Here is a 15,296-nt window from a genome sequence, read left to right on the forward strand (position 1 = left end):
TTTACATGTCTTTTTAAATCATGTTTACGTTTATACACGTTTCCGCATTCCAAGCACTTATTAATTATTTCCACACCGAACATTTTCGTTGTCAAGAAAATGAAATACCTACTCAAAAGCAAACACAAACACAGAACTGTGAACAGTAGAAATGATTGAATCGGAAAATTGATCTAACAGCTTCACTGTTCAATTGATAATTATACAAAGAGTCTACATTCTACCACATCCAATACTATTTTAATATTAAATATCATGCAACCGCAGTAAATATCGGTTTTTGCCTGAAAGGAGGAAGACCTAACCCTTCGGTCCAAACCTAACTTACGGGTATTAGAGTGAGAGAACCGCAGGGCAGGAGGTATTTGACCGCTGCGCGCAATCACAACCCACCCTTTTTATTATCACTAAACGGTCTTTTCAGCGTTTTAAATAACACTCAAGGCCCATTTCGTTGATTCAAGTTTATATAAGCAACCCAAATTACACGCCGCTAATCCTCGGCTCGGGATTTAGACAGAATATCCACTATGCAATCAGCCCCAGATGGATGCTGCTCACCTCCCAGTGTGCCCAGCCCTGATAACAGACCCACCCGAGGAGGATGAAGATCGCTTACGAGAAACGGCTCGTCTATACTGGTCAGCGCACTACCAAATGGCTAACATGCCAAGGGTGGGCGTTGGCTAGTAAGTAAGAATAAAATGAATTATTTTTGTCGGACAAAAAAGAGTCGGACACCCGCAAGATGTCACTCTAGCGCGGTACAGTTTTGTTATTACAAAACTCTTAATTTTCAATTGAAAGTATTGATATAATTAATTACTAAAGATTGTCGATCTCTTGTCCGACAAATTTACAGCCTCGTTTCTTTAGTCGGATAACGCACATATGTTAATATTGAAGTCATGTCAGTGAATTCGTCTCCTGCTCTAACTTTGGTTACGTTGTTGTTATTTAGGTTATGGTCATGCTGGTCGGTGTTTTATTTTCTATTAATATATTAAGAATGTCTCCCAGGCGAACCCTGCCAAACGCCTTTGTCAGATCAATGAAGCAAATATACGCTGACATACCGAACTCTATAGCTCAGCGGTTTCCAACCTTTCTTAGCTTGAGGCACACTAACTTAAAAACTGGTTCAGCCACGGAACACTTGGGTAAATAATATCTATAATGATAGTGAGTAAAATCAAATTTCGCGGCACACCTACAGGGACTTCAGGGCACACCAGTGTGCCGCGGCACACTGGTTGGGAACCTCTGCATAGCTTTATCTTTTATTTGTTTTATTATAAATATTGCGTCTGTTATAGACCGCCCCTTTGTAAAACCTTGTTGTTCTTCGGCAAGTTAACAGCAGACGATCAGTTACTCCCTCGAATTACCGACCCTATCGATGTTGCATAGTTTTAATTATGCAGATCAAGTTCCTTTTAAAAACATTTCTTATTATCTAAATTTAAATCGATCCTACTTTTTTTTATTAAGCGCAACAGGCCTTGTAGGCCTATGGCTAAAATGTTTACATTTCTGATTACATAAATAATATAATAAATAACTTAATATAACTTACATAACTTATAAATTTTATTTAATTACACTTCAGTCTTTTTATACACTCCTTCACCACCTCTCTCCATCTCCTTCCGTCCAATGCTAGTTCTTTCCATCTCTCAATGTTACTTTTCTTCAAGTCTTCATACACACTGTCTTTCCATCTTTTCCTTGGCCTGCCTTTCCTCCTCTTTTGTATTGGTCATCGTGAAAGTACCATTTTTGGCATTCGTTTACTTCCCATTCTCTTGATGTGCCCCAAGTATCGTATTCTCTGTGCTTTGATCGTCGTCGTGATCGTTGGCTCTTGATATAGTTCTTTCAATTCTTTATTGGTTCTTCTTCTCCACTGACCTTCTATTTTCACACCTCCATATATTGCTCTTTGCATTTTTCTCTCCCATCTTTCTAAAAGGTCTGTTTCTGACTTTTTGAGCACCCATGTTTCGCATGCGTATGTTACTGTAGGTCTGATAACAGTCTTATAAATTCTTATTTTTGTTCTTCTTGATACGTACTTGGATTTCAATAATGTGCGTAATGCTCCATATTTTTTATTTCCTTTGGCTATTCTTGCCTTTATCTCCCCTTCTTCATGACCATTTTCATCTATTTTGGCTCCCAGGTAAATAATTTCTTTGTCTCTTTTGAACGAGTATGTTTTTTCTCCATCTATTTGTACTATGATGTTATTCTCTTTTTCTTTTTGGATCTCTCCCATATACTTTGTCTTCTCTTCATTTATTTTAAGTCCGAATTTTTTGGCTTCTGTTATTATGTTTTTCATTAACTTTGTAGTTCTTTTTTGCTTGTTGCTAATAGCGTCAAATCATCTGCAAATGCTATGCATTGGTGGCCGTTTTTAAATATCGTTTCTTGCATGTTTATTCTGCTTTTCCTGATTATTCCTTCCAATGTTAGATTGAATGCCGTTGTTGATAGTGGGTCTCCTTGTCGTAATCCTTCCTTGGTTTCAAACTTTTTGGATGTATACCCTTTCCAAGCATTTCGTTTGTTGTGTTTTCCATCGTCATCTTTACCATCCTGACAATTTTACTTGGTATCCCCAATTCTTTCATCAGTTCGTACATCTGCTATCTGTTTACTGTGTCGTAAGCTTGCTTAAAGTCTATGAACAAAGCATATAGTACTGTTTTATGTTCGTAACAGGTAGTCTGTATTTCTTTTAAGGCAAATATTTGGTCAGTCGTTGATCTGTTGTTTCTAAAACCTGCCTGGTATTCTCCCAGTATTTTTTCCGAATATTGACTTTGCCTTTTTCTTATACTTTGTGCCAAGATTTTGTAAACTATTTCTAATAGTGCGATGCCTCTGTAGTTTTCGCATAGCATTCTATCACCTTTTTTATGTATAGGGCATATCCTTGCTATGGTCCACTCTTCTGGCATTTTTTCTACTTCCCATATTCTTTTTATCAGGTCATATATCTCTTTCTGTAGTCTTTTCCCTGTTATTCTGTTATTCCTGGGCTTTTGTTATTTTTCAAGCTCCTTATTTCGTTCTTTATTTCTTGTTCTGTGGGTATTTCTATTTCTATCTGATCATCTTTAATTTCATGGTTTGTTTCATTTTGTACTTCGCTTTTATTTAGCAGTTCTGTGAAATAGTTTTGCCATCCTACTTTAACCCTATGTAAAAACAGTCTGGCAAGGTCGCCCAGATGTCTGGTGCAGATTATTTCCTTATCGCAAATTGTGGTTTAGCTGATAATAATTTAATTAGGTTTTCCACTAATCTTAGTTTATTTAATAGAGTTGAATGTTGTTTGTTGACACAATTGTTTATTTTATATATCTCTCCTGCGGAAGAATTTTAATCCTTAAGTTACATTTTTTGAGCTTTTATTAGCTAAAGACAAGGCTTTATCAAAATGAAAAGCTTATTTTGTAACAGTAGCATTAATATTAGCCTTGAGATAGGTATCGTTTTCTGTATTGCTATGTATGGTCAATACTTTTGTATGGAACGGGGGTCTGGACAGTCAACATAATGCTGATGAATAAGTTAGAAGCCTTTGAACTCTGGCTTTATAGAAGAATCTTGAAAATACCTTGGATAATTACTAGTTTCGATGGGAAATAAGCCACAATTTTACTAAAAAAATTATTTTATTAACGTTTCGACGTCCATTTTTGGAAATTTGGAATCTCTAACGCGAGAATTTTATTGTCACCGTTGCATGTGGTTGTCTTTTTAAAGACAGATCACATGTTATGATTTTTTTGTGACGGATATTCTTGAGTTGGGGTTGATTTCATGTAATCGAATGAACTATCTTTCAGTAACGTCGTCCCAGGAACGCAACTCATAAATATTGGCAATATCATTTTAAAGTCTTCTACTTTAAAATGTATAATATTATGTCTGAATTGCCGATATAAATGAGTCAGATTAAATAAATTATTATAAGAATTTTTTACTAAGCAACAACATTTTTGTTTAATTCATTAATATTTTTTGTATTTTGACAACGGCATCCGATTTGGACGTCGAAACGTTAATAAAATCATTTTTTTAGTAAAATTGATAATTGAAATACCTTGGATAACCCACACCACCAACGAAAATGTTCTGAGGAGAATAGGTACAGATAGGGGGCTGCTAAAAATCATCAAAGTTAGCTACCTGGGACACATAATGAGAAACGAAAAGTACTGCCTCGCGCAACTGATCATCCAGGGTAAGCTTTAAGGACAACAGGGTCCCGGTAGGAGCCAGATTTCATGGCTTAGAAATATCAGAGACTGAACCGGCCTTGATTCAACATCTTTGCTTAGAGCCGCATTGGACAGAGACAGAATTTCCAGTGTAGTCGCTAACCTCCACTAAATGAGACAGCACCACAAGAAGAAGAACAGTTAAAAATTAAAAAAGACCTTTTTAATTTTTCAACAATTTTTTGCCAACAACACATTGACTTCCAATAAAGTACAAGGATATTAAAGGACTTTTTATCGAACCCGGAGCTAAGGGTACGTTTTCATTACCTTAACGTAAAAGTGAGTGCTTTTTGATATATTAATACAGGCACTTATTATTCCTACAAAAATTTTACAGCCTTAAACATTACCACTAGTAGGTCTCTGGCTTCAAGTCAATACTGTAAATCTGTTTACATGTCTAAAATAAACAAACACATCCATTCACCATGCTAAAATATTATGTTCATAGATGAAATGAAAAAAAAGTTGCCATTATCAAAAATAGTATATTAAGTATGGAGAACGGTAAGGGTTTTATACCGATCGAAGACAATTGTTTGGAGGAGGAGCGGCGCGACGACTCCAATTATTGTCTGAGATCGGTTACCCTTAACGTTCGACATGCTTATAACGTTTTTTGCACGATTGATACCATTATAAATTATAAAATTAAACATTTTCGTCATATTGACTAGTTTCATTCATTTTATCAAGATAGATACTTTGGTTGTTAGGTAGTAACTAGGGTGCATAACAACAATGGAGAATTGAGGTTTTATTTAGTTGTCAATAATTTTAAGTACAATTTTGATTATTATAAATTAAAATATGAGCGAAAGTGAATTTGAAGAAATTGAACGGGCTTGGGAAGATAGTCCTGTCGCCAGGGGGGGTACAACGGCCTCCTGTATTCAGATGGACTTACCCAAGTTTTTTTTATGTATTTTGACCCGTAGAACACGAATTTTTTGGGTAACAGTTGATCCGGATGTCGATAAGATTGTTATAAACAAAGAAGTTGAGGAATTACATAACAGCGATTTCTCGCAAAACAAAACATGTTTTTGTATTTTTTGGGCCATTCTAACCAAAAAGTGTTCCTATAAATTTTTTCGTAGGATGCATAGTTTTTGCGATAAACGCGGTGGAACTTTCAAAAAATCGAAAAATTGCAATTTTTGTACCCGAATAACTTTTGATTAAAAAATAAAATAGCAATTCTGCTTACCGCATTTGAAAGTTCAAGTCAAAGTATATCGGTTTTAGTTATTTGCATTGCTAAAAAGTTATTATTTTATTGTTAAACAAAAGTATAAACACCTAGTGCTGGAGTGATGTTTTCAATGATTTCTCATTTAAAATCGAACGAGTAAGTAGAGTAGGTACAAGTGCAAGCGAGGCTATTTCTACGTAGCATGCATGTAAACGCATGTATTAGGCACGGGAAACACTATGTGTTTATAGCTTTTTTTAGCAATAAACACATAAATTTTTAGCAATGTATATATTCGAAACCGATAGAATTTGACTTGAACTTTCAAATACGGTAAGCAGAATTGCTATTTTATTTTTTAATCAAAAGTTATTCGGGTTCAAAAATTGCAATTTTTCGATTTTTTGAAAGTTCAACCGCGTTTATCTCGAAAACTATGCATCCTACGAAATAACTTGTAGGAACATTTTTTGGTTAGAATGGCCCAAAAAATACAAAAACATGTTTTGTTTTGCGAGAAATCGCTGTTATGTAATTCCTCAACTTCTTTGTTTATAACAATCTTATCGACATCCGGATCAACTGTTACCCAAAAAATTCGTGTTCTACGGGTCAAAATACATAAAAAAAACTTGGGTAAGTCCATCTGAATACAGGAGGCCGTTGTACCCCCCCTGGCGACAGGACTAAGAAGGGTGTTCCGCAATTATTCCCGAAAAATCCAAAATCCGTTATCTAAATACCTACCAAAGTTTTAAAAAATGGTGCGAAGGCAAGAATTTAAGAATCGAAGAAAAGACTCCATTGGCATATTTCGTTCAAAGACATATGCAGTGGAAAGCTCCTGGAAGCCTCTGGGTAGAATATTCAATGATTAAATCCACCGCTTTTCTTTATGATGGCATTGATATTTCCAAGTTTTCAACTTTGATCTCGTATTTGAAGAGAAAAAATGTTGGATACTACTAATGTATGCGATTCTGCATGAGTTTCTGTTAGAAGTGAAACCACAGCCCAAACAAGTGGGATTTCATTAAATAATTTAACAAATTGTACCATAAGTTTCAATATTAGTAAATAATTCGTTAGTTTTCTTTATTATTTCAAAAAATTAATTAAAATTAAGAGATTTTTTAACTCCACGGTTAGTGAATTACTTACCGTCGAGTTGGAGTACTTACCGTCGAGTTGGATTACTTACCGTCGAGTTGCTAGTAAATGTCACCTACTGACGTAAAATCTGTCACGGTAAACAGTCAAAAATGATCAATCGTGCAAAAATAGTATATTATTCAACGAGCATGTAATAGCCATTACATGCGAGTAGAATACTATACTTTTTCTACGACCTTTTTTTTATTTTAATTAGTAAAAAATTTAATTATCAACTACTCGAGATTTAAATTATAATAATTTACAAAAATACCTAAATGCTATTTACCCCTAGTACGTGGCTGAATAATCGGTTTCCTACTATTACTAAATTCTTATTTATTGTAAAAATACAACTAGAAATAGTCAATATAAGTTCTATTCGTTTCCAAAAAATTATAAGCTTAAATTTGTACCTACTGTCAATGAATCTAATAAACAGAAAATGGCTGTTGTCGGTGGACGTATTTCATATAATACAGGGTGTCCCGGAAAATAGTGCGTTCCTCTAAGGTATAGGTAGAAGGCACCATGTAGAACAAAAAATTCTTATATAATTTTTTTCTAAATGCAACCGTTTGACCAAAAAATTAAAATGTATTTTGGTAGGCAAATTTAAATCTGACAACTATGTGCGGTACGCAAATTTAAGCATAGACAGTCCCATGTAAATAAATAGATAGAAGATAGATAGTAAACAGATAGTTTTAAAGAATCCTGTTTAGTGTCAATGCCGAAAATGTTTTCGAATAGTGAGTGTATTACCTATTATGTTATTACCTATGAATGGTGTTTGTGAAAGGTTACTTGAAACGTCTATTCGGTATAATAATTATTTTCAGGTAAGTAGGTACAACTTAGTTATTTCAGTTCACAAGTAAACAAATTACTGAGACATTATCTGGTGTATTTAAGTTCCACTGTAAACTATTAAAACTATGTAATTCATTTAAAGCCCTCAGCAATACTCAGCATTCAACCCATTTAAACCTTACTAAATACATAATACTAGTTCAGTTAAAAGATGTGTTTTATGTTAAAAGATGTGTAATTCGTTTAAAATTATGCAATAGGCATTTCAATACATTTCAAAAGAAAATAATTTTAGTAAACAAATAGTAAATACATAAGTATTACCTACTATTAGGTTGGATTATTTTAAATACATACTGTTAATCATAATCACAAACGAGTTCTTATTATGTTATTATTCCGTAGTGCGTACGATGTTGCCAGTTTATTAAAATTTCCAAACATTAAAATACAGGTATATGAAAAACAATGTTAACTTTTTTTGGAAATGGTTAACTTTAGAAAAAAATGGTATAGGACTTTTTTGTTCCAAATTGTGTATTCTCTCCATACCTTAAAGGAACGCACTATTTTCCGGGACACCCTGTATATAGTTATAATGTATATTTACATTTAACTATATATAATATAATAATATAACTATACATAATATGTTATAACATATTTAACACAATATAACTTGAAAAACAAACACAATATTAGTTATAAATTCCAATTAACATAAACAAAAACCGCTAATGTCACTGTCACTAAATTAAATGATAAACGTCAAAATTTTTAGTAAACCAGATATAAACGTAAAAAATATACTGACATTGTTACAGTTAAAATTCCTTTATATATTTTTCGAAGTTAATTATTGGTATAAATAACAATAATTATTGTATTAAATAAACAAGTTTAAGTAATTTTATTTGCAGTTTATATACGATTAATATTAAAAGTGGCATGCGCCACTTGAATCTAACTTCAGCCCGTGAGTAATGACCCGTGAGGAACTTCAGCCCGTGAGTAATGAAATATTACTCACGGGTACAGTAATGGGTGCTATTATCTATGAAAAAATAGCGAATAATGAGCATGTTATTAAACGGTCGTAGAAAAAGTTTATTATGAAATACTAGCATTATTTTGTACGAACTTATAGGCCACTTCACGACGTTTTTCACATTAGGCCCGAGGCGCTCCTTATAAATTAATAATGAAATTAATAATTATAAAAATAAAACAAATATTATTACCTTTAACAGTTTCTGTCATTTCACTAAGCAATAAACCTTTAATAATCCAGTACGTGTCCCAATAATAAATTTCTTTAAACCTTCCTCCAGGAATAATAAATCCGTGTGGAAGATAAATTAAGGAATGCTGATCTTGGTGTTTGCTCACGGACTCATCTACTTTTCTAGCTAGATTTGGCCATATGTTTACAAGTATTTTTGCAAATTCTAAAACTATGGGATCTTTTATTCCATCGAGGAAACTGGGGTTATCGTTAAAATCTGGAGGTGTCCATTCTACTAATTCTTTGTTATCTATAAAATAATTAATCTGTCAGTTAATTTGAACACAAAAATGGATATATTAATGTTAATTTTAATAAAATCCCTACCCCTACGGAACGAGAAAAAAAATTATAAAAGGTATTTTTATACAGTGATGAGCGCGCTAATAACCGGCAGAATAACGCAAAAGATGGAAAACATAATACCTACATTGCGAAGTAAAGAGAGATGAAACTAGTAGAGGTGGAAATTATCGGTATCCGCTGTGAGCTGGTAGGTAGAGGGGTGGGTAGAGGGGATATTTAAAAGTTCGTGAGCGCCAGTAGTGACAAGTAAGTGAACGTTTACTAGAAATTTTACATAAATGTCAAAGTGATTAATTTAAAACATTGAAATTAAAAACATTAATAGGAAAAAATATTAGTTGGCCAAAGCTGTGGCATATATTTTTACCTTAAATATACTTACGTTTTAAATATTAAAATTTGGTTTTTTTACATTTAAATATAATTAATTTATTAATCTAAGCGCCATCTACACGATAATTGTCAAAGTATCAGAAGTAGGAAAGAAGGAAACTAATATTCGCCAGTCAATAAGTCAAAATAATAAGCAAAATCATGAAAAAAAAAATTAATAATAAAGAAAAAAAAAATCTAATTACTTCTTTACATTGTAAATATTACACAATAATAATTAAATAATAAGAGGAAATAATAATAGAGACTAATAAGTTTCGAAACCGGTAGGGGTGCTTGCAGCACTCTCTGATTGGACTAGAATATGGTTCGGCTGTGTTTTTTCGTTTTGCAACGAAATTGAAAATGGTTATTCATTTTTTATTTACATTTACTCTGTGTGGAGTATGAAGGGAACCATTCTCGTTGGAACTTTACCGCGCTGAGCAGATGGGACGTGAATTGTAAATTGTAGAATTCCCTCATCTTCCTTAGTCTCAGCATCCGTATGGCTTGCAAATTGTAGAAGCCTCGGAGGTGTAACCAGAAAAGGTTCCCATTGTTTTCATTCTGGTGGGATGTAGAATAGCATTATGTTGTTTTATATGCCATTAGAGTGAAAACTTAGTCTTTTTGCTAGCAGTTGCCGCTAGGGCATCTATGCCATTTCGTTCGTTGCAATCCGGGACTGCACGCTGTGGTCTGTTTTGGTTGGATCGGGGAGAACAGCATATGTGCCTCCTGATGAGAGACTAATAAGTTTCGAAACCGGTAGGGGTGCTTGCAGCACTCTCTGATTGGACTAGAATATGGTTCGGCTGTGTTTTTTCGTTTTGCAACGAAATTGAAAATGGTTATTCATTTTTTATAATTAAATAATAAATTTGAAAAAATTATTTGCTATTATTCGCAATAATTTTGGCGATACCAGCGAAGCTCATAAATATACGCTTCATATGCTTTTTCTCATGAGGATCTTTCAGTGCGTCACAGTTTTTCGATTTCTTTCTAACGCATTAAATTGCATGTGACATAAAAAAACGCACGTCGGTGATTACATTTCGTCGGTGACATTTATAACATTTATTCTCGTTGTCAATAGATGGCGCTATAATCGAAAAAAAATTATTTACCAATTATATAATATATCTACGAATATAATCTGTACAATTTATAAGACTATATACAAATCAAAGAAAATACCATTTTATAAGTGCAATAAACAATTGATTTGATTTTATGCCAAATAGCAAATAAAATGTGACAACTGTCAGATTTAACTAAAATGGCATGTCACTAAAATGTATATTATCACGGACTTACCTTTTTTTCTATCATTTGTGACACACTGAAAAATGCTCATGAAAAGAAGCATACCAGCGAATAAACATATACAGTGATGAGCGCGCTAATAAGCGGCAAAATAGCGCAAAAGATGGAAAACGTATTAAGTTGTGAGACAAAAAGAAATGAAACTAGTCGAGTCGCGAAATTTAGCGATATTAACCTATAAATTTACGTTATATTGATTTTTTCCCACCTTTAGACGTATCGCACGAGTTTGGTAACTACCACGGTAACTACCACTGTCACAGTGACAGTTTTAGCTGACATACTCCTCTGATATGTGTAAAGGTGGGAAACAATCAATATAATGTAAATTTATAGGTTAATATCGCTCAATTTCGCAACTCGACTAGTTTCATTTCTTTTTATCTCACAACTTAATACGTTTTCCATCTTTTGCGCTATTTTGCCGGTTATTAGTGCGCTCATCACTGTATATTAACATTGCATTACATAGTTTCCCACCTTTAGACTTCTGTGACGGGAGTATTTTATAAAATTCTACTGTCACAGTGACAGTCATCATATTCCTTCGATGCGTCTAAAGGTGGGAAACTATGTAATGTAATGTTAATTTATGCGTTTATATCGATAATTTCCACCTCTACTAGTTTCATCTCTCTTTACTTCGCAATGTATTATGTTTTCCATCTTTTGTCTTATTCTGCCGGTTATTAGCGCGCTCATCACTGTATATTATAAAAAAGACCCTTTTTTTTTTAATATCTAAGCCTACTTATTATTTAAATTTATAGGGTGTTATAATATATTAATGGATACATTTTTCAATTTTGTGTGATATTTTTACAATTTTTAATTTTATTATCTAAGCCTATTTAAAATTTAAATTTACAGGACGTTACATATTCGTAAAGACATTGTAACGTCTGCTTATTTTTTGGAAAAAGAATTTCGTTTAAATTGACAGGTAAAGGACAATTTAGATCAATTAACTTTTCATACAATACTTTAATATTTTGTCTGTACTGTCCACACTCCAATATGAGGTGCTGTAGATCTCCCATTCCACCACAGGCACAGGCGCAATATGGGTTATCACTGATACCTATGCTGTGTTTGTATGCTGGGGTTAGTGCGTGATTTGACCTCATTCTGTTTATTGTTTTTATCAATAGTCTATTTGATTCTTGTTTAAACCATCTCTCATTGGGAATTAGGTCTAAAATTTATTCCCGTTGTACTTTGGTTATACATATACACGTTGCCAATTTTGTTTGCAATGGTTTTTACTGATATTATCTATATCGGTTACTGGTAGAAGTATGTTGTTTATGTTTCGTTTGGTTAAAGCTGCAGATTTAGCTAATTTGTCGACTTCTTCATTTCCAAATATTCCAGAATGTCCTCTAACCCAATAAATAATAATTGAACTGCCCGAGGAAGTAATATAATATAGACTCTTAATTTCTATCTCAATGTGGTTTAGATTTTTTGTCGATTGGATAGAAGTGAGTTTGTCCACAATACTTCTACAATCGGTGAAAATGATATAATTGTCCATACCAACAGAGGCTATATATTTTAACGCAAGTAATAAAGCTGATAATTCGGCAGTATATATTGAAGCTTCATTAGGCAATCGGCATGATTCTTTGTATTCAGAATTCCAGTGATATATTGCACTTCCGGTTTTATTTTGAATTTTGGAGCCGTCAGTAAAAATATATTGAAATATATGAAAAAGACCCTTTGGGGTTACATCGCAGAACGTCTTCGGACTCATAATTATTTCACCATTTTCTTTACTGATATACAAATACAGGCTTTGAGCAACCAAAATATTTGGGTGAAACCCTTTAAAAGTTGTTATAAAGTTACATTTCTGTATAATATATCTGATGTTTAAACTTTTCTTTGATTTTACATATGTATGTGAGGTTCTAATCTCAGGACCATACACCCACAGTGTAGGGAAGTACTACGTTCTCTGATGTAAAATCAAGGAAAAGTTTAAACATCACATAAATATATCATTTTATACAAAAATGTAACTTTATAACCACTATAACATTTAAAGGGATTTCATCCAGATATTTTGGTGGCTCAAAGCTTGTTTACCTGTAAGGAGCACTGATGATGGAATTATTATTCCGAAAACGTGGAGGAGGAAACGTAGGAGGAAACTAACTAAGGAAAATACTTATATATAGTTCAAACCAAACCTTTCTTTCACTGCGTCATTAATTTTGACTTCATATAGAAATTTAAGAATGTCTCAAATCATTGCATGACATTTTACTTAAATATTAAATCTCAAGTACGCAAGCCAATAAAAAGAGAAAGAAGAAGATATTTATATAAATATAAATATTTATATACATATTTACCTGAATATTAATTTAAAATATTTTAATGAAAAAATAAATAAATATTTTTTTTATCATTTTATTATGTGCAAATTCACAATCTAGCCTAATGACAACACATAGTATTTAGCAAATAGTAGCAAACAGTTTTGAATCGTTGCATGCCTTGGGCACCATCCATCGATGGTTCTCCAAAAATAAATATAAAATAAAATATTCTCACTATTGCAAGATAGGAGGAATATTTATAATCAATGAAGATAGTGAGAATAAATTGAAAATAATGCGGCATTTTTTCGAAAACCTGTTGCCTAGCGATAAGACACGAGAGTCCGCAGGATTCGAGTGACTATTTAGACCGGACCGTATCGTCGCCCCCGCTAGCGAAATTATTCTGATTCGATTTTTTTGCACAAACTAACTCAAAAAGAGGTCCTTATAACATATCCACAGAGTGCCGGGCGGTGCCGTGGTCGAAAAATTGTTAAAACATTTTTTTAAACAAATTCACAAAAATAATTTTTTTATTTCGAACAATATCTTTTCAGATGATTTGGGTCATTCTGAGCAAAAGAGGTCTCTTGCCATTTTTCTCTAAAATTGATTGTTGTCGAGTTATATGCGATTAAAAATTTGAAAAATGCGACAATTGCCATTTTAAGGTCTTAATAACTCGATTAAAAATTATTATTATGAAATTCAAAAAGTGAGCAAATCAAGCTTCAATCCCCTTCTTCAAGGTCCTGAAGAGATTTTTGTCATTTTTTTTATTGCAAAGCTGCTATTTTTAATTATTATTAACAATAGCGCTATAGTCCAACTGTATCGTCGCCTTCGTTAGCGAGACTATTTCGATTAGATTTTTTTGCACAAACTTACTCAAAAAGAGGTCCTTATAACACATCCACAGGGTGCCGGGCGGTGTCGTGGTCGAAAAATTGTTTGAACAATTTTTTTAAAACAAATTCACAAAAATAATTTTTTCATTGCGAAATATTTCTTTTAGACAATTTGGATTATTCTGAGCAAAAAACGTCTCTTTTGATTTTTCTCTAAAATTGATTGTTGTCGAGTTATATGGTCATTTTCGCATTTTTCAAACTTTAAATCGCGTATAACTCGACAACAATCAATTTGAGAGAAAAATCACAAGAGACCTTTTTTGCTTAGAATGTCCCAAATTATCTTAAAACAATTGTTCGAAGTGAAATAATTATTTTTGTGAATTTGTTTAAAAAAATGTTTAACCAATTTTTCGACCACGGCACCGCCCGGCACCCTGTGGATATATTATAAGAACCTCTTTTTGAGTAAGTTTGTGCAAAAAAATCGAATCACAATAATTTCACTAACGGGGCGACGATACATCCTGGACTAGAGCGCTAATTGTTAATAATTAAAAATAACAGCTTTGTAATAAAATAATGACGAAAATCTCTTCAGGACCTTGAAGAAGGGGTTTGAAACTTGATCTGGTTACTTTTTGAATTTTATAATAATAATTTTTAATCGAGTTATTAAGCCAAGAAAATGGCCATTTTCGCATTTTTCAAATTTTTAATCGCATATAACTCGACAACAATCAATTTTAGAGAAAAATACAAGAGCTTTTTTTGCTCAGAAGGACCCAAATTATCTAAAAAAAAATTGTTCGAAATGAAAAAATGATTTTCGTGAATTTGTTTAAACAATTTTTTGACCACGGCACCGCCCGGCACCCTGTGGATATGTTACAAGGACCTCTTTTTGAGTAAGTTTGTGCAAAAAAATCGAATCGCAATAATTTCGCTAGCGGGGCGACGATACTGCCCGGTCTAATTGGCAAACTGGAGCATTATTATATTATTTTTATTCTTACTATCGTGGGATATTCAAAAATTATTTTTTAATACTCAGTACTTATAAAGTGTTTTATAATAAAAAATTCAAGTCTTTGTAAATAAACATTCCGTGACATTTATCACAATTAATTAATGTCAAAGTGAACACAATGAGAAGGTTTAGCAAATATTCAGACGAAATACAGTTTTATTCATAAAATAACCTTACCGAATTACAATTGAGCCTTTAAAATTACAGATTAGTATTGCCCTCGTGACAATTTGACATTAGATGTAGAACTAAAAGTTTATTTTGGTTAATTTTCTTAAATGTGACAGTTTTCAAATCTAGAAAACTCGTTGTCATTAAACAGAAACAAA

At 32.8% G+C, this 15,296-nt stretch overlaps 1 protein-coding gene across 10 annotated transcripts in view; it reads right to left on the minus strand.

Moving 5' to 3' along the window:
* LOC126882035 (trehalase-like) overlaps nt 1-15,296 on the minus strand; it is a 122,245-nt gene that overhangs the window by 10,195 nt on the left and 96,754 nt on the right. For all 10 annotated transcript variants that reach the window (XM_050646814.1, XM_050646819.1, XM_050646817.1 and 7 more), the window contains one exon: nt 8,700-8,993. In XM_050646814.1, coding sequence (XP_050502771.1) covers nt 8,700-8,993 — 294 coding nt within the window. The remainder of the gene's footprint in view (nt 1-8,699; nt 8,994-15,296) is intronic.

The sequence above is a fragment of the Diabrotica virgifera genome, chromosome 3, assembly GCF_917563875.1.
Source record: "Diabrotica virgifera virgifera chromosome 3, PGI_DIABVI_V3a".
In the NCBI taxonomy this organism is placed as follows: Eukaryota; Metazoa; Arthropoda; class Insecta; order Coleoptera; family Chrysomelidae; genus Diabrotica; species Diabrotica virgifera.